Source organism: Pleurodeles waltl, chromosome 4_1 (genome assembly GCF_031143425.1).
Source record: "Pleurodeles waltl isolate 20211129_DDA chromosome 4_1, aPleWal1.hap1.20221129, whole genome shotgun sequence".
NCBI classification, from domain to species: domain Eukaryota; kingdom Metazoa; phylum Chordata; class Amphibia; order Caudata; family Salamandridae; genus Pleurodeles; species Pleurodeles waltl.
This window is the reverse complement of record NC_090442.1, coordinates 431,790,360-431,814,364: the sequence shown is the minus strand read 5'-3', so window position 1 is coordinate 431,814,364 and position 24,005 is coordinate 431,790,360. Positions and strand designations below refer to the sequence as shown.

Below are 24,005 nucleotides of genomic sequence, written 5' to 3'. Positions count from 1 at the left end.
CTGTGCTGGCCATTGGGGTGGTGGCCCTGACTCCTGTGTTTTCTAAGACAGGAGTCATGTGGTATGGATGGCTTTGTGCCAGAAAATGATGCTAGGCTGGTTAGAGTCATTTTTTTACTCTAACCTACCTAACGTTATTTTTTAGTGCAAAACCCCCTTCTCCAATACCTCCATCTGCACCTGGCTAACAGATTTTTTTTTTACGGTAGTTTACCTTTTGTGCCGGCTTGCACCATTCCATAAATATGATGCCCAGCTGGTGCTCAAGAATGGTGCAAGCAGGTGCAAAACACTTTGATGCAAAACTGCGTTAGTGCAGTTTTGCACCAAAAAGTATAAATATGCCCCTTTGTTTCTGTTTTCATAAGTGGTCTGTCTGAGGTGTAATAGAGTAAGTTCAGCTTAATTGGCATAGATAGCTGCAACTTTATCCCTGAGTGCAGTTATTTTCTGCGGTAAAGCAGGAGTAGGGGATTCTTTATGGGCTCTTTCTACTGCAAGGTGTTCTTCCTCTAATGCCAAGTTGTAGACATGTTAGTGTCCTTTGGGACATTCCTTTGAAAGTATTCTCTGATAGTCAGTCTAAGGTCATTGCAGAGGAGCCAGTACTGTGTCAGGGAAGCCCGAAAAACCATCGGTGAAAGAAGGGTTTTGGTCCCGACCAGTCCAATGTGACCTCTACCATTGCTTGACCAGATATCATTATATAGTGCATAGTAGATGAGCGAATGTCCTGCTGTAGTATTTGGCTAACAAAGATGTGTGTCAAGCTGGGAGCGTGAATGGGAGAAGAAAGTGTAATCTTTAGTGGTGGGGTTGAACATAGGCTTCAGGGTTGTACAAATATACCTGTCTGCAACCTCTGTGGGTGGGCACTATCTAATTCTGGATCCCACACAAGATTTAAATCCCCCAGCACTATTATCTCTCCCTCGGCGAACCCAGCTAGTTGATTGAGAAAGGAATCAAGAATTCTGTCTGATTCGAGCTTGGATCATAAATTGTTGCTATGGTACATTAATGTCCACTCATGAGACTTTTTAGCACCAACATTCCACCATCCTTATCTAGCTTCACATACAGTGCTTGGAATTGACAGGAGTGATATAGCAGGGCCACCCCATTCATGACGAAGTGGCCAATGATCTATAAATTAGGGGTATGTTTTGTGTTTTAACCTGTGTTCCTCAGTTTGTTTCATGTGGGTTTCTTGCAAGGAAACTATCTTAATCCTACGATCTAAAATGTATTTCCAGAATTTGGTTTGTTTATGAGGGGAATTTAGTCCTTTGAGATTCCAGGTACCTATAGTACCCGTCATAGGTAAGGGAAAGTTTGTCTAAGTGACGCTGTACCTTGAATCTATAAACTAGAGAAATGGGGCAGCCCCGAGTGAATCTCCCCCTCCCTCCTCTCCCCCCACCCCACCCATTACCCCACACGGCCCAGCCAGTAGTTCTAGACATGCATTGGTGAATCAAATATAACTTAGTAACTGTATGAAATTTACGAGCAGGAGCTCCTTGCTAACAAAAAAGCACTTTTTTAAAACGTGTATCTAGGGACTTTGTTCCGGATCTGCAGATACACTACATAGAGTCATCTAAATGCTGTACAGGAGTTAGGCTGCAGTCAATTAGGCCCTCCCAGGACCAACGGCATTCGATGTGGTGACTTTGATGGGAACAATAGTTTGAGTCTATCCACTGTCTCGGGGGGCTAATTGCTCAAAAACAGGGTGGTGAGATGTGGGGGGTGGGGCTCGATTCCCCCACCCCCAGTAGCCACAAGTTGAAGTCAGTGTCCTCGCTGGTCTACCCCATCACTATTGAAGCTTCAAGAGGTTGACCCACTATACCTTCATTTGCCTAAGAGTTGCCCCCTGGGTTGTTGGTGCCAATGCTCGCTTGTCGTAGCTCATGGCTGTTCTGAGGGTTGAATATTTATTGTTCCATTTTCTTCTCTGCTGCTGGAGACATTGAGCCTCAGTAGGGCCACTGCTCCTTCCAGGTCCGTAAAGTGGTGCCATTTGTTATGTAGCTCAAACGCTATGCCGAAAGGGTATGTCCATTTGAATCTTACTCATTCCTTTCTCAGATGGTCTCAGAGGTTTGAACTGCTTCTCCTCGATAAGGTGGCTGGTGCTACGTCTTCAAAGAGAGTGCAAGTATCTCCTTGAAAGGAGAATGAGTCTCATTTGCAGGTCTCTAGAAGGATCTTCTCTTTAACCTTGAAGGAGTGCAGTTTGGCTAAAACATCCCTAACACGGTTGTGGCTCCCACTTTCTGTGATCCCACCCTGTGGACCCGCTCCAACTGCACCTGTCTGAAATTAAAAGGCTCACAGTACAGTGCCAGTTTGGGATAAAAGGCACTACCATTTCCAAAGAGAGTCATTAAAGGGGACCATCATATTTTGTCACAGGCACCTGAGGCCTCACTCTGCAAAGTAAGTTTGAAGTGCAGTGGTTACTTCTGTTGTTTTAGTTACACATAAAAACTATTCCGGTTGAGAATGTGCTTTCTATTAATGAAAATCCCTTATCACATTTAAACCATGTTTTTGTAGTATATTCCATATGCACTAGTAGACCTCCATTATTACCGCTGAATAGGTTTGTCTTATTTTGTACAATCTCTCTTTAGGTTGGCCAGCACCCCCACTCTAAAAATTGTTCCCCACTAATGAATATATAACCCTCATACTCCTTGACCACATACTGGTATTCCACCTAAATATTAACTCCAAAATATCATCTGACTATGATATCATAGTCAACAATCATGGACAAAATATCACACAAATCTATTCTTTTTCCAATGTTATTTTTTATTTTTTTTAATTAATTATGTTATTGTAAATTGTTGAATTGTGTTTATAAAATGTATAAAGTAATGTGTATTTTTCATATATTTGGGTTTTCTGGGGATAGGGTGGGCAGTTTATATTTATAATTTATAATTATATTTGAATCATTGTTCCATAATATTTTAATTTCTTTTTTATTCATGTGTTAATTATAAAAACGTAACTAGGAATTATTTGTATTCAGTGTTTTAAATTTATTTTGTGTTTTTTTGTAGAAACATATTATTTGTTGTGGCTTTTGACTGTGCAATGGGGACTGGGTGTTATTTTTTAAATATATGTTACTTATTGATTATTGTTTAATATTTACATTTGTGATATTCAAAGTCCTTAATTCTTTACATTTTCTATAATCTTTATACCTGTTTATTGTTATTTTTTAAATGGCTTTAATGGGGGCTGTGGGGAGTAGTCTGTTAAATGAAATATACATCTTACATTGTATCAATTGATTACTCTAATAATTGTTAGTTTTTTAATTGATTTTGATTATTATTTAACATGTTTACTTTTTTAAAGCTACTGAATTATGTAATTTGCTTTTGAATATCATTATTACTATATCTCTATTGTGGCCAGCGGAGGAACTGGTGTCTTTTTTTTTTCTTTTTTTTTTTTTCTATATATCATTACATTTAATAACCATATAAACAATGTTCAATTTGAACACAGTTTAATATTTGTAGCCTTGTGTGTTTATGGTGGATTTATGCATATTTTAAAAATATGTATTTACTAACTATGATTCATTTATACTTTTGTATTTATTTATTTCTAAATATACAGACAATATTTAACTGTAATTTGGTATTTCTAAACTTTTTGAAATTTCTGAAATAATTTATGAATGCGGTTATTGGGTGATGTGAATATAATCTCAACAAGGCATGCAATTTCACCATTGTATGTTGGACTCAACCAAGAAGAGTAAATGTGACCTTTCCCTAAGTTTTTAGGGTGGAGTTAGAAATGTAAATCTTACCCCCAATACAAGTATGAATTTTTCAAAATATTTGTCAAACTGAATTTGCATGAGTAAATGCTCTCTCCCAACACCATGGTTGCACTTTCCATAATGTTGCAATAGTGTCTGGATAGTAAATCTGACCATGCCCTTCTTCCCCAATGTCTGTCCTTTTTCTAAAATGTGTTTGACTGGAGATAGAAAAGTTAATCTTATACCTCAATGTATGAACATTCACCAGTATTTGTTAGACTGGATGTAGAACAGTACACTTGCCATGCACTATCATGTAGGAACTTTCTACACTATGTGGTTGGTTCAGAGTTAGAATAGTAAATCTGACTCATCCAATCTTTGCACTTAACCAAATATTTGTTAGATAGATTTGAATTAGTATAGTTAATACGTTCCTTCAAATATAAGGTTTCCCCAGTGTTTGTTAGACTTGAGTTAGAATAGTACATCTGATGCCCCATGTATGTCCTTTTCACAACATTTGCAACGCTCCTCTCATCTATGCACTTTTCAAATTGTTTGATAGACTGGAGTTTGAATAGTAAATTGAAACCCTTCTATGTGTGTATATTCGCCAATGTTTGTTAGACTCGAGTTCTAACAGTAAACACCAACCTCTACCCCAGCAACTCCCCAATGTATGCAACTTCCTCATTCTGTGGACTGAAATAAATTTGCCACCCTCCCTCAAATATACATTACCTCCCAAGTTTATTTACTGAGTTAGTAAATCCACATGCCCCAATGTACTGGGGAATAATTAATCTCCCCATTTTATGTGTATGTGATTTATTTATGTATTTGATTAATGAATTGTATAAAGAACTTGAATGTTGCCTAATATTAACTTCATAGCCCTATGAGGGAAGAAGAAACATTAAGTAATGACAAGCTGTGCAACACAAGGCAAATTTGAATAAAAAACGAAATGCAAGGCAAATTGGAAAACAAAGAGAGATACATATTCCCTCTTACTCTATCAAAAGAGTAAGAAGAAGAATAACTTTTAAAAGGTAGATGTGGGGGGTGGAGATAACTGGATGCACATTGCCCAAAGTTTGTTAGACTGGTATTAGAATAGTCAATCTTCCCCATCAATGTATGCGCTTTCTCCAATAATTGTCAGACTGGAGTTACATGAGTAACCCATTGCCTCATGTGGGCATTTTGTCTAATGTTTGAATAATAATTCTGACCTTGCAACTCCCCTCAATGTCTGCACTTTCCCGTATGTTTTTTGGACTGGATTTGGAATAGTAAATCTGACCCAGCAATATATGCTCATTCTCTAATATATGTTGAATTGGATGTAGAAAAAGAAATACCCCCACCCCCATGTTTGACCTCCCCTCTCTGTCTGTTAGGTTGGATATAGATTTGTAAATCTGATCTCGCTCCTCAATCTATGCAGTTTCTCCAATGTTTGGTAGACATATTGCAAAACCATGATAAGCCTTTTCTCCCAAATATACCAAATATACGGTTACCACAATGTTTGTTGAACTGGTTTTAGAACAGTAAATCTGACACACTCACTGTATGTGCATTTACCCAGGTTTGTTGCAATGGAGTTAGAACAGTAAAATTGTTGTTTTGTGAGAATAGTAACGTTGCCAGTCTCCCTACAAATACACTTACCTCAATGTTTAGTGGACTGAAGTTTGTAAATCCAAATGGCCCAATGCACTTGAGAGTAGTAAATGTATCCTCATGCATTTTTTTATTTAATGAGTACTATAGAAGCACTTGCATGTAGTCTAACATTCACTTTCAAGCACTGTGAGGAAAAGTAAACATAAAGTAATAACACAAAGTAATAAGGCAAGGCGGATAGGGATCAACAGAAAACAAATCCTGGAAATGATACGCTGTTGGAATGAGTAAAAAAGGCACTTCAATTTCATTAGGATGATTGAAAAAGGATAATCAAGGCATACGAGAAGTAATCCATTTGAACTGGAGTCTTTGCAGCTGGGAGGGGTCTATATGCACTTAACCAGTGCTTGTTAGTCTACAGTTAAAATAGTAAATGCAATCTCACACAAAACAATTCAAGCATTTTCCCTAAAATGTGTAGGATTGTATTAAGAAATGGAACTATTTTTAATCATTTACTAATTTTGGGTTAGAGTAAGGTTAATATTTTGGAATTTTTTTAAGTTATTTTGAGTGCATTCAGTCTAATATTTGCTTTTTGAATTATGCACTTTCATTTAATTGTTTTTTTAAATAGTGTTTTTTTTTTAAATTATTTATATTTGTTTTGGTGTTTTACAAATAATTTTGAATTGTGACTCTTTTCTGACTTCACATACTTTACATTATTTCACCAGCAATGTGTCCCTTTTATCTGTTTTTTTCTGTGGCCATTGAAATGTAACGGGGCATAGTCACTGCGTATGATTTCATATAAACACTCAAAATGCTCCAGTGCAAGGTCACCAAAATCAAATTGTTTTTGTCACTGTTAGGTTCTGAATTACATTTTTGCTGGGAAATGTGCTGATGGAGCAGAAGGAAAGTGATAAAACTGCCAAAAAACACTAGAAAATCAACATTAGATATTGAGGGAAACTGAAAAACACAGACCTTTTCATTTGGACTTTGGCCACATAGGTAGTAAAATCTACAGTTGGGAGATATGGAGAATATCACTTTTAGATTTTGCCTGAAGTGCCACTACATTCTCTCCGAAGGACAAAAACAAAGATTGTAATCTTTTCCTAGCGAAGGTCCATAATTATGAGGGGCGTAACACCTGTGAGGAATTCCTTCCTAGAACTCTTAAAGTAAGGGAAAAAACAAAGGTGAACACACTATGCCATGATGCAGTCATAGAAAAAAAAGAAACAAGCCTCCTTTCTTGGACTGTAGAGCATTGATGACACACTAGAAGAAATGAAACTGAGGTGGCTGGCAGAAAGGGTTTGAAGAAGAAAAGAAAACTAAAAAACATTAAGGCATCCAGAACAGATGAATAAATCCATGCCTGTACTGACATAGAGACCAAGCCAAAACCCTTGGACTCCAAGTCCTTGAACACTCTTGACACCAAATCCAAAAGCAAATTAAGGGAATAATTGTTAGTTTTTTAAGTGATTTGGATTATTATTTAACATGTTTACTTTTTTTAAATTACTGAATTATGTCATTTGCTTTTGAATATCAATATTACTATATTTCTATTGTGGCCTGCGAGGGAATTGGGGTTTGTAGTTGTTTCTTTTTTTTTTTTTTTTTTAAATATCATTACATTTAATAAAAATATAAACAATGTTCAATTTGAACACAGTTCAATATTTGTAGCCTTGTGTGTTTATGGTAGATTTATGAATATCTTAAAAATATGTATTTACTAACAATGATTCATTTTTACTTTAGTACCTATTTCTTTCTAAGTATACAGACAATATTTAACTGTAATTTGGTATTTCTAAACTTTTTGAAATTTCTGAAATAATTTATGAAGGCGGTTACTGGGTGTTATGAATATAATCCCAACAAGGCATGCAATTTCACCATTCAAGGGAAATGAAGAGAAAACAAAGACCAAAGATCTCATGGATTGAAACAAAAACAGACCTATGATGCCAAACCATCAGACTTGGATTTTACTTTGAAAGGGCATCTAGATCCAAGAGAGTGAAAGGAGTCAATGGAGCAAGAAGCATCTAGCACAAGGAGAACTAATCCACAACCTCACAACTGCTCCCAATGTCTGCACTTCCCCTATGTGTTGTTGGACTAGATTTGGAATAGGAAATCTGTCCCACCAATAAATTCACATTCCTTTATATCTGTTGGATTGGATGTAGAATAGGTTGAAAGAAGAATCATCACATTAAGGCCGAAATGGTGGCCCTTCTGCAAAATAAAAAAGTGCTATAAAGCCCTTAAAGGTCTTTAAATCTTAGCAAGAACATAAGAAAGTGGGACTCTGGAAGTATAGCAGGGAGTCTTAGACCCACCAGCAACACCTGAACCTCAACAAGAGCAAGAAACCCTCTAGGAAAAGAAAGAAAAGTATTACCATTGTATGTCTCAAACATCATGAGCAACCAAATAAGGAAGCAAGATCTGAACACAAACGTATCAGAAGAAGGCATTGATTAATGTTCCAAAAGGTCAGGTCATCACCACCAAAATTACATTTCCATATATAGTTTAATAAGTCAATAAGAGGGAAGCTGAAATATATTGTGTGCAATTTAAAGAGGAAGAAATGGCAGTATCCTCTCTTTTTTAAACCTTAGTTTTCAAGCAGAAGTATCAATAACTTCTAATGATGCCAAACATGCTAGAGCAGGGAAAGATGCATTTGAAGAATCTGCTCTTTCTCCAGTAGTCATGCTGAGGGCGTAGACAAAATAACAAGTACTTCACAACCAATCAGGTCCAGATATATTATAACTAATGCTCCAGCAGACTCCATCATAGTCTCTGTGACTAGAAAGAAAGTAATAGCCCTAACATAAACCGATCCACTACCAGATAACAAAAGCAAGAGATTAGAAATGGTGAAAATTCAGATGGAGAGATCAACTGCCACACAATAGTGATTAGCCAACACTAATGTCCTTTTGAGCAGGTATGGGCATAACAGTGGGATAAGATAGAGGAATTAAACCAATACTTCTCAGAACAGTACAAGAAGAGGGAAAACCTGGCATCCAAGAGGGGAGGATGACAGACAACACCTGACTGAAATCAGCCCTGGATGTTGCTGATTCATCCAGCAGGCAGATGTGCAATGATACCACCCTTAGAAGAACCTCATGTCTAAGGGTCTCTGAGCCAGATGTATCAAGGGGTTTTGCCAATTTTGTGTCTATGGGAACAAGCTTTAGTTCATATGGGGCTCTGTGTTTAAACAGAAGGTGCATGCAGGTATCCGCAATTAACATGCTTTTCACTGGGGAACGTTTGCTTGGAGTGACAGTGGAAGACTACTCAAAAAGATGAAAAAGACAACAATAAAGCAATTGATGTTCTTAAAGTTCATAGGATTTTTCAAAAGAGCAGCCAGTGCTACCAGAAAGACGTTTCAGCCCAACACTCAAAAATTCTGTGATACAAAACCAAGCACTAATGCATAATTATTCAGTGACAGTATCCTAAGAGACAAAGACAGCCCTTTCAAGGCAGGGCCAGAAGCAAGAGGCAGACCAGCAGAGGGTTGGCCTCTCCCCGAAAATGTTGATCTAACTAAGGATCATTCAGAGGTTTCCTGAAGGAGTGGAATTAAATTGCCTTTGATAAACAGGTATGCAGCATTATAAAGCATGGATATTGCATAAAGCTAGAAAATAGACCATCAGATCTCAAGCCAGAGAAAAGAAAGGGTTTGAGTACAAGACAAACTGCAAAAGGGAGTGATAGATAATGTACCAGGATGAGAACACAGTCAGGGAGAGTTAGAAAATGGGTTACTGGCTAACTGAGGTTTGAGCCATGGTCAAGCAGCAACCACAATCCTAGTCAGGGTGAGACAACAGCAGACCCCGAATTAACCTGTGCTCAAGCCGCTGGTAGCTTTGCACAGAAAAGTCAGGCTTCACTTAGAAGAAAAGTACAAATTATTTATGCAACATTTCAACCAGTAAAACAACAGTAAAAATACAACACAAAAAAGATCCCACATCAGATTAAAAAAAGAGAGCAACATTTAATAAATAAAACATGACCAAAATGACACATAAAATCAGTAGAACTGGAGTGATGAATTTTAAAAGAATGAACTTTAATATAGCACCTACAAGCAGAAACCGGAAACTGCAGGTATTTAGTCGCACTGGACTGGGTCAAAGTCAAAAGATGAGTGACAAAGCACGAGTCAGACACAGCCCCAGATTAGTCCAGCTAAAGTTTTACCTTTTGAGTTTTGAGCCAAGAGTCTCGTTCACTACAGAGGGGGTCATGAGAAGCAGGGAGATAATCACCAGCAGTGATCGGTGTCGCTCGAAGAGCAGGCTGGATGTCGTGGACTGGCCGGCTGGAAGTTCAAGCAGGCAGTCCCTAATGAGCAGTCAATGCTGCTGTGCAAAGAGATGGGCTGTTAATGGCTCACTCTGATTTTTGGTTCAAGCAGTGCAGTGTCAGTGCAAACAGGTCCGTTCCCGGGTTGCAAAGAGCCCAAAGGTTTGAATTTAAGAACTCACGAGCCACACCAAGGTTCCAGGACCTGAGTGGTATCTCTTGGTTATCAGGAACTCACTGAAGACAGGCCCAGGAGCTGTTAGTCGCTTCTTATGTTCCTGAGGCTACGATTAGGAGGCCAGAAGTCTAGCCCCATTGAGCCCCTCTGGGGTTCTGGGCTTAAGATGGGTTGAAGCTCCAGTTCTTCAAGAGGGCAGGAGGCTGCAGGTCAGCTCAACAAAGCAGCAGCTCCTTCAGAGTAGCAGTCCAACAGAGTGGCAGTCCATTTAGCAGCACATCAGTCCTTCTTCCCGGTGCAGCATCTACAAGTCCAGAAGTGTACTGAAGTGGTGGTGTCTGAAGTCCTTTTTTAAATACAGTTGAGCCTTCGAAGTGGGGAGAGGCATGCCTTTGAAGTGCACAGATGACCTGCCTTCCCTGTCCTGGCTCTAGACTAACTATAAGGGGGTATGCAGTCCCTTGGATTGAAACAGGACACAGTCTATTCAGGTGTAAGTGAGGCTGGAACCAGCTCCTTTCTCCCATCCTGCCAGTAATGGCCCATCTAGTCATACCTAAGCTCCCATTATGTGTGGCTGTTTAGGAGAATCCACAAAGTCTAACTGGCAACTACACACCATTATGTGATCAGAGACAGGCTGCAGGCACCAAATAGCCAAGGCAAGAAAATGACAACTTTTTAAAAGTGACATTTTTGAATTGTAATTTAAAAATCTGATTTGACCATAAGTACGGATCTTAAATTGTGACTGTCAAGACACCAAACATGAGTCAGCTATCTTTTTCCATTTGAAAATTACACTTATAAAACGTAATAAAGCATCTCCAATATTTTCCTAATGGGGAGATAGGTCTCACATTAGTGAAAAATGAACTTAGGAGTTTTCACTACCAAGACATGTAAAAGTTACAAATACATGTTCTACCTGTTAAATACTCTGCACTGTGCCCTTCGGGCTGATCAAGGCCCTACCAGAAGGGGGAGATATACATATAAAAAGCAAAGGTTTGGGCCTGACAAACAGTTAATGTGGCCAGACCAAAATGGCAGAAAAGTGCACACACAATGGCAGGCCTAAGACATGTTTAAGGGAACATGTAAGTGTGTGGCACAATCAGTGCTGCAGGCCCAAAAGAAGCCTTGGGCAGATATAGTGCACTGTACTAGGAACATATAATAAATAAATATGCCAATTGGGTCTAAGACAATGTCAAAATGCATTAAGCAGAGAGCACATGCACTTTAGCACTGATTAGCAGTGGTAAAGTACTCTGAGTCCTAAGATCAGCAAAAACAGGAGGTCTGAAGGCAAAATGTTAGGGGGAACCACACCAAGGATGCCTGGTCTAACACCTAGTATACTAGGTATACTTTCTGGTTCCAAAATAGAATTTGACTCTGACTCCCATCATCAGCCTCAGATTCATAAACAAGTTCATCTAGATACAGAGCTTCAACATAATTACACCGCAAGAAGTCAACTGATTCTTCAAGAAGAGGAATGCATCCTGAACATAGACATCAGGGATGCCTGCTTTTTATCCCCATGAACAGCAAGAACACTAAATACTTCAGGTTGTGGTTATCTTTTATCATTACCAGTTGAAAGTGCTTCTTTCTGGGTTAATATTAGCACCAACAGTGTTCATTACTTACCTTAAAATGGTGGTAACACACTTGAGAAGGCAAGTGACACATGTATACCCTTACCTATATGAAAGGCTGGTAAAGGTGAGAAGAAAATATTCCTGGGAGCAACACTGAAAGGGTCAGAGAACAGGATACAAAAGAGTGTTCTGAGATGGAAGCAGCATGCTAACATGTACCAGAAGGGGCAGTATCTGCAGTGACAGAATAAATGGGTATGACGGTCTCACGACTCCCACTAATTATTTTTGCCAAATTCCATATGTGACCATGCCAAGAATGTTTACGAAGCCAATGGTCACACTCAATTGGACACTGAGGGATCTAATGATTGCTACAGAGAAGGTACAGACAGAGATGAAACGGTCGATGGTAGAAAACATCACAGTAGCAGACCTTTCATACAAACATCCACGTTTGTGACTTTTGTGACCATCATAATACATAAATGCCATACAGTATGCTGTGCAATTAAATGGAACCTCCACATCAGGAGTCTTTGAAACTCACAAAAGGCAGTGAAGCACATAAATGTGCTTGAGCCAAAGACAGTCTTCCTGGTGCTCAGAGCATTTCACCAGGACATGAGGGAAAGAGTGGTCCTGAAACAGACAACAGAAACCACAATGTTCATGAAAGTAGGAGGGAAGTAGTATACACATTCTAGCAAAGCTCACAAAGGAAATAGGTAAATTAAGCATATTACTAACAGCTATAAACTTTTCAGGTATACAAAATGGGAAAGTGGATAGATTGTTCAGACAAGGAAACATTTCACACAAGTGAGAAATGAACCAAGAGGTAATACAATGATTATTCCAAGTGTGTGGAACTTCACAAATGGACCTTTTTGCAACCCACATAAATCCAAAAATGATGTGCTACCAGGTACCCACAGCACCTATCTCAAGGGGATGCCCTGTCAATAGATTCAAAAGAGAAATTTGGATAGGTCTTTCCACCAATCCCTCTGTTATCTCTTGTGATAAGTGCAGACAGACAACCATGACATGATCCTTGTAGCGCCACAGAGTGCAAGACTAAAATGTTTTTCCAGGTTGATGGAGAAGGCATGAAGGTAGAATAATAAAGATACTTCCCTTAAGCCAAAAAGCTTGAGAGTAGGAGCATTGCTCCTGAAGACAAATAACTGTCACCTTGGCCTACCACACGGATCCATGTATTCAGGGGGGCTGGAAGACATATAACATGACAATGTAATGCAAACAAGTAGAATAGAATAATCCAGTATTGCAAGAAAGGGATTCTGACATATGCTTGGCATGGAACATAATAATTGGATAGTTAACACACCTAACGAATGCTGATCTGTTGTAAACATACATCATAGTACAGATATCAGCAATAGTTGTGTATGCCTTATGTACTATAGGAAGGAACTTCTTCACGACAACAATCACCAAAATATTCTTAGATGGGGTAGAGAAGGTTGCACCTTTGCGGTCAGCACCCAAACCCAAGCAATTGCTGTGAGATTCTAGGGTTGCACCTCCAAAATCAGCACTCACACCAAGGTGGAAACTGTATGTGGTGCTAATCCAACTAATTATGGTACCATTCAAGTCCTTAGGCAAAGCAAGAGTCAAACACTTGACAATGATGATGGTGTTTCTCATTGCTTAACCTCAACTGTACGAATTCACAATATACAGCAGTACGTGAAAATGCACAAGAACAAAGTGGTCATGAGGAAAAACCCACAATTCCTCCTGAAAGTGAAATCTATCTTCCATGTCAATCAATTCAGAAAATGGGCAAACGTATTGCAATTAGTACTGCACACACTAGATATGAGAAGGGTGGTAATACTTTATCTGTGTGGTAAAGGGACTAATTCCTTGCCTCACTCACACTGGCAAAACTAAAAGAACCATCACAAGATGAATGGTGCAGACCATACATAAATGTTAAAAATTAGAAGTGAAATTACTTGAAAGCAACCCAAGAAAACACTGCTAGAAAAAGGGAGCCACACCAACTTTCACAGCTAATGTTTCTATAAACGGTATCTGCTTTCAAGCCATGTGGTCATCAATTCACACATTCATAAAACTCCACTGTTTAGCTATCAATGGTAACAGAGTGTCACATGAAGGACAGAAAATACTGAATACCTGTTTATACACACTCCCTTCAAACCGAGACTCTCATTGCAATGCAATATATGCACAGTATGTGAATCCAGTAAAGGTTAACACTCCAATATAAAAAGGTTACCTCCAGTAACAAGAGAACTGCAGCTTGAAAACTTTTCTGGATTAAGTTGAGTCCCTCCTGCTTCCCCAATAAAGCAAATGGTGCAAACAATCAGAATATAACATAAATATAAAATGATATATATTCATTATTTATGCCTCAGAATATTTCAGGCTACAAGAAAAAGGGAAAAAAAGTGTCTGAAGAAGGCAATGATGCACAGTGGCATTGGGGGCATATGTCTGGTTTTACAGGGGGATATCCACCTACTGATTGACATCCAAAAAGAAAAATGAAGTATAATAGGGACACTTTGGACCATTTGTTACTGGTAATTCAAATTTTTTCTTTGTGTTGCATATATCAAAACATATTTCTAATAGTTTAACAATTTTAAAATATGTTGTTTTTAATTTATTATTAGTGATGGTTAAGCATGTTTATATTGTATTTTATTATTGAATGCAAATTAGTATCTGTAAAGAAATGGCTCCCTACAGCAGTTACCCCCCACTTTTTGCCTGATACTGATGCTGACTTGACTGAGAAGTGTGCTGGGACCCTGCTAACCAGGCCCCAGCACCAGTGTTCTTTCACCTAAAATGTACCATTGTCTCCACAATTGGCACAACCCTGGCACCCAGGTAAGTCCCTTGTAACTGGTACCCCTGGTACCAAGGGCCCTGATGCCAGGGAATGTCTCTAAGGGCTGCAGCATGTCTTATGCCACCCTAGGGACCCCTCACTCAGCACAGACACACTGCTTGCCAGCTTGTGTGCACTGGTGGGGAGAAAACGACTAAGTCGACATGGTACTCCCCTCAGGGTGCCATGCCAACCTCACACTGCCTGTGGCATAGGTAAGTCACCCCTCTAGCAGGCCTTACAGCCCTAAGGCAGGGTGCACTATACCACAGGTGAGGGCATAGGTGCATGAGCACTATGCCCCTACAGTGTCTAAGCAAAACCTTAGACATTGTAAGTGCAGGGTAGCCATAAGAGTATATGGTCTGGGAGTCTGTCAAAAACTAACTCCACAGCTCCATAATGGCTACACTGAATACTGGGAAGTTTGGTATCAAACTTCTCAGAATAATAAACCCACACTGATGACAGTGTTGGATTTATTAAAAAATGCACACAGAGGGCATCTTAGAGATACCCCCTGTATTTTACCCAATTGTTCAGTGCAGGACTGACTGGTCTGTGCCAGCCTGCTGCTGAGAGACGAGTTTCTGACCCCATGCGGTGAGAGCCTTTGTGCTCTCTGAGGACAGAAATAAAGCCTGCTCTGGGTGGAGGTGCTTCACACCTCCCCCTGCAGGAACTGTAACACCTAGCAGTGAGCTTCAAAGGCTCAAGCTTCGTGTTACAATGCCCCAGGGCACTCCAGCTAGTGGAGATGCCCGCCCCCTGGACACAGCCCCCACTTTTGGCGGGAAGTCCAGGAGAGATAATGAGAAAAACAAGGAGGAGTCACTGGCCAGTCAGGACAGTCCCTAAGGTGACCTGAGCTGAGGTGACTCTGACTTTTAGAAATCCTCCATCTTGCAGCTGGAGGATTCCCCCAATAGGATTAGGGATGTGCCCCCTTCCCCTCAGGGAGGAGGCACAAAGAGGGTGTAGCCACCCTCAAGGACAGTAGCCATTGGCTACTGCCCTCCCAGACCTAAACACACCCCTAAATCGAGTATTTAGGGGCTCCCAGAACCCAGCAAGATAGATTCCTGCAACCTAAGAAGAAGAGGACTGCTAAGCTGAAAAACCCTGCAGAGAAGACGGAGACACCAACTGCTTTGGCCCCAGCTCTACCGGCCTGTCTCCCTACTTCTAAAAGACACTGCTCCAGCGACGCTCGCCCCAGGGACCAGCGACCTCTGAATCCTCAGAGGACTGCCCTGCTCTAGAAGGACCAAGAAACTCCCGAGGACAGCGGCTCTGTTCACCCAAGACTGCAACTTTGTTTCCAAAGGAGCAACTTTAAAACAACTGCGTTTCCCGCCGGAAGTGTGAGACTTGCTACTCTGCACCTGACGCCCCCGGCTCGAATTGTGGAGAAACAACACTTCAGGGAGGACTCCCCGGCGACTACGAGACCTGTGAGTAACCAGAGTTGCCTCCCCTGAGCCCCCACAGCGACGCCTGCAGAGGGAATCCTGAGGCTCCCCCTGACCGCGACTGCCTGCCTCCCAGATCCCGACGCCTGGTAAAGACTCTGCACCCGCAGCCCCCAGGACCTGAAAGATCGGAACTCCAGTGCAGGAGTGACCCCCAGGAGGCCCTCTCCCTTGCCCAGGTGGTGGCTACCCCTAGGAGCCCCCCCCTTGCCTGCCTGCATCGCTGAAGAGACCCCTTGGTCTCCTATTGATTTACATTGGAAACCCGATGTGTGTTTGCACACTGCACCCGGCCGCCCCCGTGCTGCTGAGGGTGTACTTTCTGTGCTAAATTGTGTCCCCCCCGGTGCCCTACAAAACCCCCCTGGTCTGCCCTCCGAAGACGCGGGTACATACCTGCTGGCAGACTGGAACCGGGGCACCCCCTTCTCCATTGAAGCCTATGTGTTTTGGGCACCTCTTTGGCCTCTGCACCTGACCGGCCCTGAGCTGCTGGTGTGGAAACTTTGGGGTTGCTCTGAACCCCCAACAGTGGGCTACCTTGGACCCAAACTTGAACCCCATAGGTGGTTTACTTACCTGCAAGAACTAACAAACTCTTACTCCCCCTAGGAACTGTGAAAATTGCACTGTCTAGTTTTAAAATAGCTATATGTGATTTATGTGAAGACTGTATATGCTATTTTGATTATTCAAAGTTCCTACTGTACCTACCTGCAATACCTTTCATTTGAAGTATTACATGTAAAATTTGAACCTGTGGTTCTTAAAATAAACTAAGAAAATCTATTTTTCTATACAAAAACCTATTGGCCTGGAATTGTCTCTGAGTGTGTGTTCCTCATTTATTGCTTGTGTATGTACAACAAATGCTTAACACTACTCCTTTGATAAGCCTACTGCTCGACCACACTAGCACAAAATAGAGCATTAGTATTATCTCTTTTTGCCACTATCTTACCTCTAAGGGGAACCCTTGGACTCTGTGCATACTATTCCTTACTTTGAAATAGTGCATACAGTGCCAACTTCCTACAGTATCATATTTCAAATTTGGGATGTGCTCGTGTGTTATAAATTAATTTTAATTTATAATGTATTTTTGTATTAATCTATACAATTATTTTAAAGTTTTACTGATTATATGTTATTAAAATGTATATATTTTTAATTGAATTGACAGTAATTTAACTTTTAATTTAATTATATTAAAAATGTGTCAAATACAATCAAATATATATTCTTACCAATCTAATGTCAATATTTTGGACCATGATATTTGGCTGGCTAAAATATTGCGCTTTATATTAAACATACATAAAAGTGATATTTTTTTTCCCAATATTTGTGCAACATATTTATCGTATAACATTATTTTTGTGGTTGATATTATTTACTATAACCCAATATGTTGTCACACCCTGCTGAGAAGGCTTGCTGATTGGGCTATAGTAGAGTTGACCACACTAAAACCAAAGTTTGTTAGTTCACATTAGTTCAACATTGTTAGACCTGTCAGGTGTGGTTGCTCCTGTCTTTTTGCTTCTGACCTCCTGTTTGGATCCTGTGCTGAATTTCATTTTTGCTGGCTTTAGGATTCTGGGCACTCTACCACTGCTGATCAATTCTAGAGTATAAGTGCTTTCTGTCTAAATTGTATTGGTGATTAGTTTGTCCTTGATTGGCATATTTGATTTACTAGTATGTCCCTGGTCTAGTGCACCAAGTGCAAATCAAATGCTACTACTGGGCCCACAGCACAGATTGTGCCACCCACATGAGTGGCCCTTTAAACATGTCTCAGACCCGCCACTGCAGCATCTGCGTGGGCACTTTTACACTGCTATTTTGACCTGGCATGTGCACCCACTTGCCAAGCCCAAACCTTCCCTTTTACTACATGTAAGTTACAGCTAAATTAGGCCCAAGGAAGTCCCATCGGCAGGGTGCAGCGTATTTTAATGGTAGGGCATGTACAGGTGTGTTTTACGTGTCCTGATAGTGAAATACTGCTAGGTCTGTTTTTCACTATTGCAAGACCTGTCTCTCCCATAGGGTAACATGGGGATTGCCTTGAAATACCTTTAAAGTATACTTTCCCATTGGGAGCAGATAGAGGTGTGACGTTTGGGCCTTTGAACGTACAATTTAAAAATTCATCTTTTGGTGAAGTTGTTTTTTGAATGTTTGGTTTGAAAAGGCCACATTTAGAAAATAGCATTTTCTTGCTTAACTATTCTGTGTCTCTGCCTGTCTGTAGAATACACATCTGGGTCAAGATGACAGTTAGGCTGTTTGTGCATTCACTCTAGACAGTCACTTAAAGGGAGCTGGGGTGTGCCCTGCATAGCTTGATGGCCCATCACCAGGCCGATGGTTCTTCCTGAGATAGAGTGGTGGGAGGAGCTGACACTTGCACCTCAATAGGGCTGTGCCTGTCCTTGCCCAAAGTAGTCTCCACCCCGCTGGACCCTTTCTGGGGCCAGGGCAGGGAAAGGCAGGGTCTTGTGCCCTACAAAGACTTCTGGAAGGTACTGGATCCCTGACACCAGATACTTGGAAGACTTCTGGGCTGAGGACATTCTGCTAGGAAGAAGAGGTGGATGCTATAGGAGGGACTGCCACTCTGCCTGTTGCTTTGTTGTGCTGTCCTGCTGTTTGCTGCTTCTGTCCTGGGGACTGGACTTTGCTTTCTACATCCTGCTTTCCAAGGTTTCTCAAGGGCTTGAACTGAGCTTGGCCCCTGCTAAGAAGTTTCATGGCCATCAAAGCCTTTACCTGCCAGAGCCTGAGCTCTCTTGCTGAGAGTCCTGACTTGTCAGGTGGTGCCAAAACCAGTTCCTGGGCTCTTTGATGTGAGCTCTGGTGCAACCAAAAAGAAACCCAGCACACCAATTCCAGAGTGACTTTGGACTAGCGCAGCTGTCTGACTTCATGCTGCTGCCTGCACCGGAGCTGTGGTCTCCTCTGAGAGTAACAACCATGACCTGCAACAGAAGACCAGCTCCTCTGAAGTCCTGCCACTGCATGAGTCCTGAGTGCTATGTCACCAACAACCGTGATCCCTGACTCCGCAGCATCACCTGTGGCTCTGTGGTGTGTTCACAGCACCACGAAGTCGAAGCTTTTCATCTTGACCTGCTGGATTCACAACCCTGCCTTGTCGTAAGGAGAATCGGTGCCTCGCCACTGATGCTACATCACTCCCCCTGCAATCTAAGGAGCGGGTGCCTCACCTCCACTGCCTATCAGTAAGGAACCGATGCCTCACCTCCTCAGTAGCAGAAAGGAACCAACACCGCACGAGCTCCAGCAACAATTCACCTTTCCTCAGCATTTTCCAAGCTACTGTCCCTGGGGTGTGTGCGATTTCGTGACCCGCTCGCACTCCCTCACCAATGGCATCGGACTGTTGGGAATGACTCCATCAAGACGTTGTGATAGCTCCAGTTGAAGCTATTGCATTTCTGAGCGCTATGCTAAGATTTCATCTTTGAACATTTTAATCTTTAATTGTATATGTTGGATTTTTGTTGTTTTGGTCTTGTTTCACTCAGATAAATGTTGGCTATTTCCTTAAAGTGGTGTGGAGTACTTGTGTGGTGTTTTCATTGTGTTACTGTGTGTGTAGAAATACTTTACACATTACCTCTGAGATGAGCCTGACTGCTTGTGCCAAGCTACCAAGCAGGTGAGCTGGGGTTATTTTAGCTGTGTGACTCACTTACCCTGACTAGAATGAGGGTCCCTACCTGCACAAGGTGCAAACCACTGCTTACTAGAGACCCCGTTTTAACAAACATAATCATCATCATACAAAAGACATGGGAGTACCACAAGGATTCTCTTTTTCTTGAGTATATATGTATGTGCCCTATGGAACAGCAGCGTCAACTTAACATGCAAATGTTTGCTGGAGATACTAAAATTCATGTACATCTGGAAAAGGTACGTTGAACCAGACAAACATTGTTACCTGTTTGGGCCACGTTTTCCACTAGATGAAGGACTTTTTGCATGAATGGTTCGAAAAAAGATGTCCAAATGCTCAGTGGAACAGAATCCTTGTCCATCTTTTTGAAATGGTCCTTGAGTCCTGGTGGATAACCACACGGAAAGTACAGAATACATTGATATAGAAAATGTGTATACTTCCTCTGCACTACACCAAAAGGCAATCCCTGCATTTATCAATTGCCAACCTGATGGCCCGACAACTGTTCAAACAAAGGAAGCAGGAAAGGATTTCATTGGGAGGACATGGCCTTACTGTGAAAAACACTGAATGTGGCTCTTAAGTCAGAAATGCAAGAAATGCTTATGTATAGTTCTCCACCTCTTCATTTTCTATGTATGTTTTGTGAAATTGTTGTAAGTGAAGTGTTACATTTATTTCAAAAACATGGATGAAAATGACATTTCATAAATTGAAACATAAAGTTTAATATATGTGTTATTATTTGACCCTGCGCCAAGTTGTTTCTTGGCAGCACAGCGTGCAGACTCAAGAAAGTATTTACGAAAATGTCTGTCTGATTAAAGGAACATGAAACTAACATTATATTTATTTTATATGAATGTATGCCAGCTACTGCACACCCAACTTTCCCTAGCTCCCGGCAGGGACTCAAAATTTAAGACTATGAAAGTGGAGTCAAGTTATGTTATGAGCTATGGCTGACCTTCCTTATAGTCAAAATAATATTTAGCTGATAAAAAACAGGAATCGGTAGAAACTCCAAGCTTATCATTGCTGAACTGGCTTTTAGACAGCAAACTGTGATGTCCTCTTAACGCCAGGATTGTCCAGCTAAATAATCGGGCTGGCGTTCATGCGGATTCTACACGCGGAGCCAGTTAAAGCTGATAAAACTTTGAACTTTTGCAATTTATGCCTCGACCCTAAGAGAACGGACTTCCCGCATTGAATCTTTTACGGATGTTAAACCATGTTTTAGGTTAAGTTGTCCCATTGTAGTCCTGATGAGGCCCAGAATTGGAGGGGCCGAAACGCATTGACACCATGCGGATAACAGCAGGGTTGGGTAAAAAGCATAATTGATTGCTTAGAAGTACATCGTATAGTGCAAGTAACCCCAGGAAGTAATGGATCAGGGTACAACACTTGTTTGTAGAATTTACCACAACCATTGCTAGGAAGTGGATTACGTCCTTAAGCTCTCTTTGTACCACTACCTCCAAAGGAGGTGATTTAATCGGGACAATTCCTAGATGTTATTATGGATTACCTTAGTTGTATTGTTAGATTCTGTGTTAGATGTCATATAAACATATACATATTTTGTTTGTATTGGTGTAAGTCATAATTGTTTGATGTTATAATGGACAGTTCGTCTCATTGAAGATTCTTTTTGTCCTATTTAATTGTATAAAAATAAATTTGATAAAGAAATAATTCTTCCAAGAAAGTATTTAGCACTTTGCTTGTCAGAAAATTCAAATAATTTATCCCAGCCTTTTGACCAATGTTTTATGTATACAGCTTTGTAGCAAGCAGCATCACTGCCTCAGAGAAAATTGTATGTAGCCCATGAACATCAACTCCGAAAAACAACATGTAGTAAATGAACCATGTAACATTTCTATGCTACTGTAGAAACAAAGTAAAATATTGAATGATTAAATGAAACAAATGAGGACCATTTGATGTACAAATCAGAAGATACTAAAAAACTAATTAAATTTTTAATAAAATACAGTTTTTATAATGCAGCAATAGCTGTCAGGAAATGATTAAAAAAATTCTTTAGAAAATTACTTTTCTTCAAAATCAAAGTGCAATTCACTGTTTCCTTTCTTAACCGATTTGTGGAATTAACAGTAAAATAATCTAGTGCCTTTTTCTCTTGCAATTTGTAAAAATAAATAAAAAAGATATATAAATAAGTGCAATGTCCTTCATCAGGAGGCCACTGCAGCTTGCACCATCCATTGCCCCTGCCAGACTTGTTATAACATCTATTACACTCCTATAGGTGTGCCAATTCAGTCTATTGCAGGCCCCCAAAGTCATAACAATTGCTTAGCTGCCATGTATTAGTCATTTTTAATGTATATTGAATTAAAAGACAACTGTTGTTGTGTTCATCTCTATATTACACAAACAGCGCCACCAGGTGGCAGATTGTCAGAAGTGCTGGTGTTGAAAACTAATTGCCACTACCGAACATTGGAAACCAACAACTCAAATTAAGCACTGCTTCAGCCCCAGCAAGGAACACAAAGTAAAATCCCTTTTCCACTGGTCCTGCTGACATTCCTTATGTGTAATCACCTACAGATAAATGTGTAAAAATAATGCTGTATTAGTCATGAAATTTTACTTTAAATCATTATTACTTCAAGAAGGTATTGTGATTCTTAGGTACTCAATGTTGAGGCATGTACAGCTTTGCAATTGGATTTGTCTATAAGATATTCCCCCTGGCAGACTGCATTAAAAGCTGATTAATGTGGGCTAGCCAGTGAAATAATTATTTAAAGGACCTGAAAATATGTGTAACAATTTTCATCATTTTTTATACGATTAGACAAAAGTTCAATATAAAACAAATTGATGAAGAATTTGTGTAGTAATATCCCTGCCAATATGCAAGCTAAAAGAGTGTATATAAATATTGTTCATAAGTAGGGGTTGCCACATAAAGTTGATTACAAATCTAAAAAGTCATAATAATAATAATAATAATAATAATAATAAGAAGAAGAAGAAGAATAGAAATAGTGAACATAATATCACCATCATTGTCAAAGTTATGCTTTTTTATTTTTGTTGTTGGTATTGTTATTATTGCCATCATATTTGTTTTGCTCTCGTAGTTGCTAACTGTATTGATGCTTCAACTGATACTGAGATTTCTTTATTTTGTATGTATTTTTAGGTGAAGGAGACACAACCCCTCCAGTTGCCAATCTAGACCGTGAGTTTTTTTTTGTGCTTCTTTAAATTAACATTCACACACATTGCATATGGAATTAGTCAGAATACACAATTTATAGATAAGCAAGCACAGTAAAAAATCACATATTGCACTGATGAAATCATGTGCTTCAGTTATGCAGTCACTAAATGATAAATTATAGCTATAATGGAGCCCTTGTGAAATTTACATAATTTCAGGGATTTCATTTTTCACTTGTTATGAGAAATTTCAGAAATTTAACAGACCAACAAGAACAATCAGAAAGTTGTTTCATGTTTTAACATGAAATGTGTCCTTGTGTCAAAACTTTAAGAGGACACGTTTCGTATTACCATGTAGAGCTAAATGATGGATTTTAACTTCACACAGTTATGTGTTGTTTTGCATTATTTTCCTGAAATATTGTATAATTGTACATAATTATGCACATTTCACACACCCCTAGCTACAACATCATGATTAGTCTAATTTTTCAGATTAATTAAATAGTGTGGCAGTAAACAGTGTCCAGTTAATTTTTTGCTATAAAAATAAGTGCTCAAATTAATACTGTAGGAGCATTTGAATATCAACTGTTTACAAAATGTGTACTCACGAGTACACCATCCTGAAAGATGCACCTTAAGTCCTTGATCATTTTGTTTGATAGGAATCAGTGAACCTAAAAAGAGATACACACCATGTGGATATTACATGAGTCCTGATATCATGTGTACATATGGCAACTTTGAATTGAATCATTTGATAATGCTCCACTAACTAAATATGGCATATCAGGTGTCATTGGAATATATGTTGCACGTTTACAAAACCAATTTTCTTTCTTCTAATCACAGAAATAGTGGGTTCAGGCATGTGTTTCTTAATATGAGAAATTCTACATTGAATAAGGAAAGTTATTCATTTATTTTACCGTCTTTAATTATACTTCACATGGAAGAGACTACTCCATATTTCAATTATCTATGCAGAATAATTTCTCAAAAAATATCTTGTACTGCTGTAGTCGTTGGCTTCCATTTTCGGATCAGATTTGCAGTGCATGATTGGATGTTATTTACTTATTCTCTTTGTGA

At 39.8% G+C, this 24,005-nt stretch overlaps 1 protein-coding gene across 3 annotated transcripts in view; it reads left to right on the top strand.

Moving 5' to 3' along the window:
* Positions 1-24,005, top strand: part of HGF (hepatocyte growth factor) — a 299,651-nt gene that overhangs the window by 211,246 nt on the left and 64,400 nt on the right. For all 3 annotated transcript variants that reach the window (XM_069228683.1, XM_069228684.1, XM_069228682.1), the window contains exon 12: positions 22,888-22,926. In XM_069228683.1, coding sequence (XP_069084784.1) covers positions 22,888-22,926 — 39 coding nt within the window. The remainder of the gene's footprint in view (positions 1-22,887; positions 22,927-24,005) is intronic.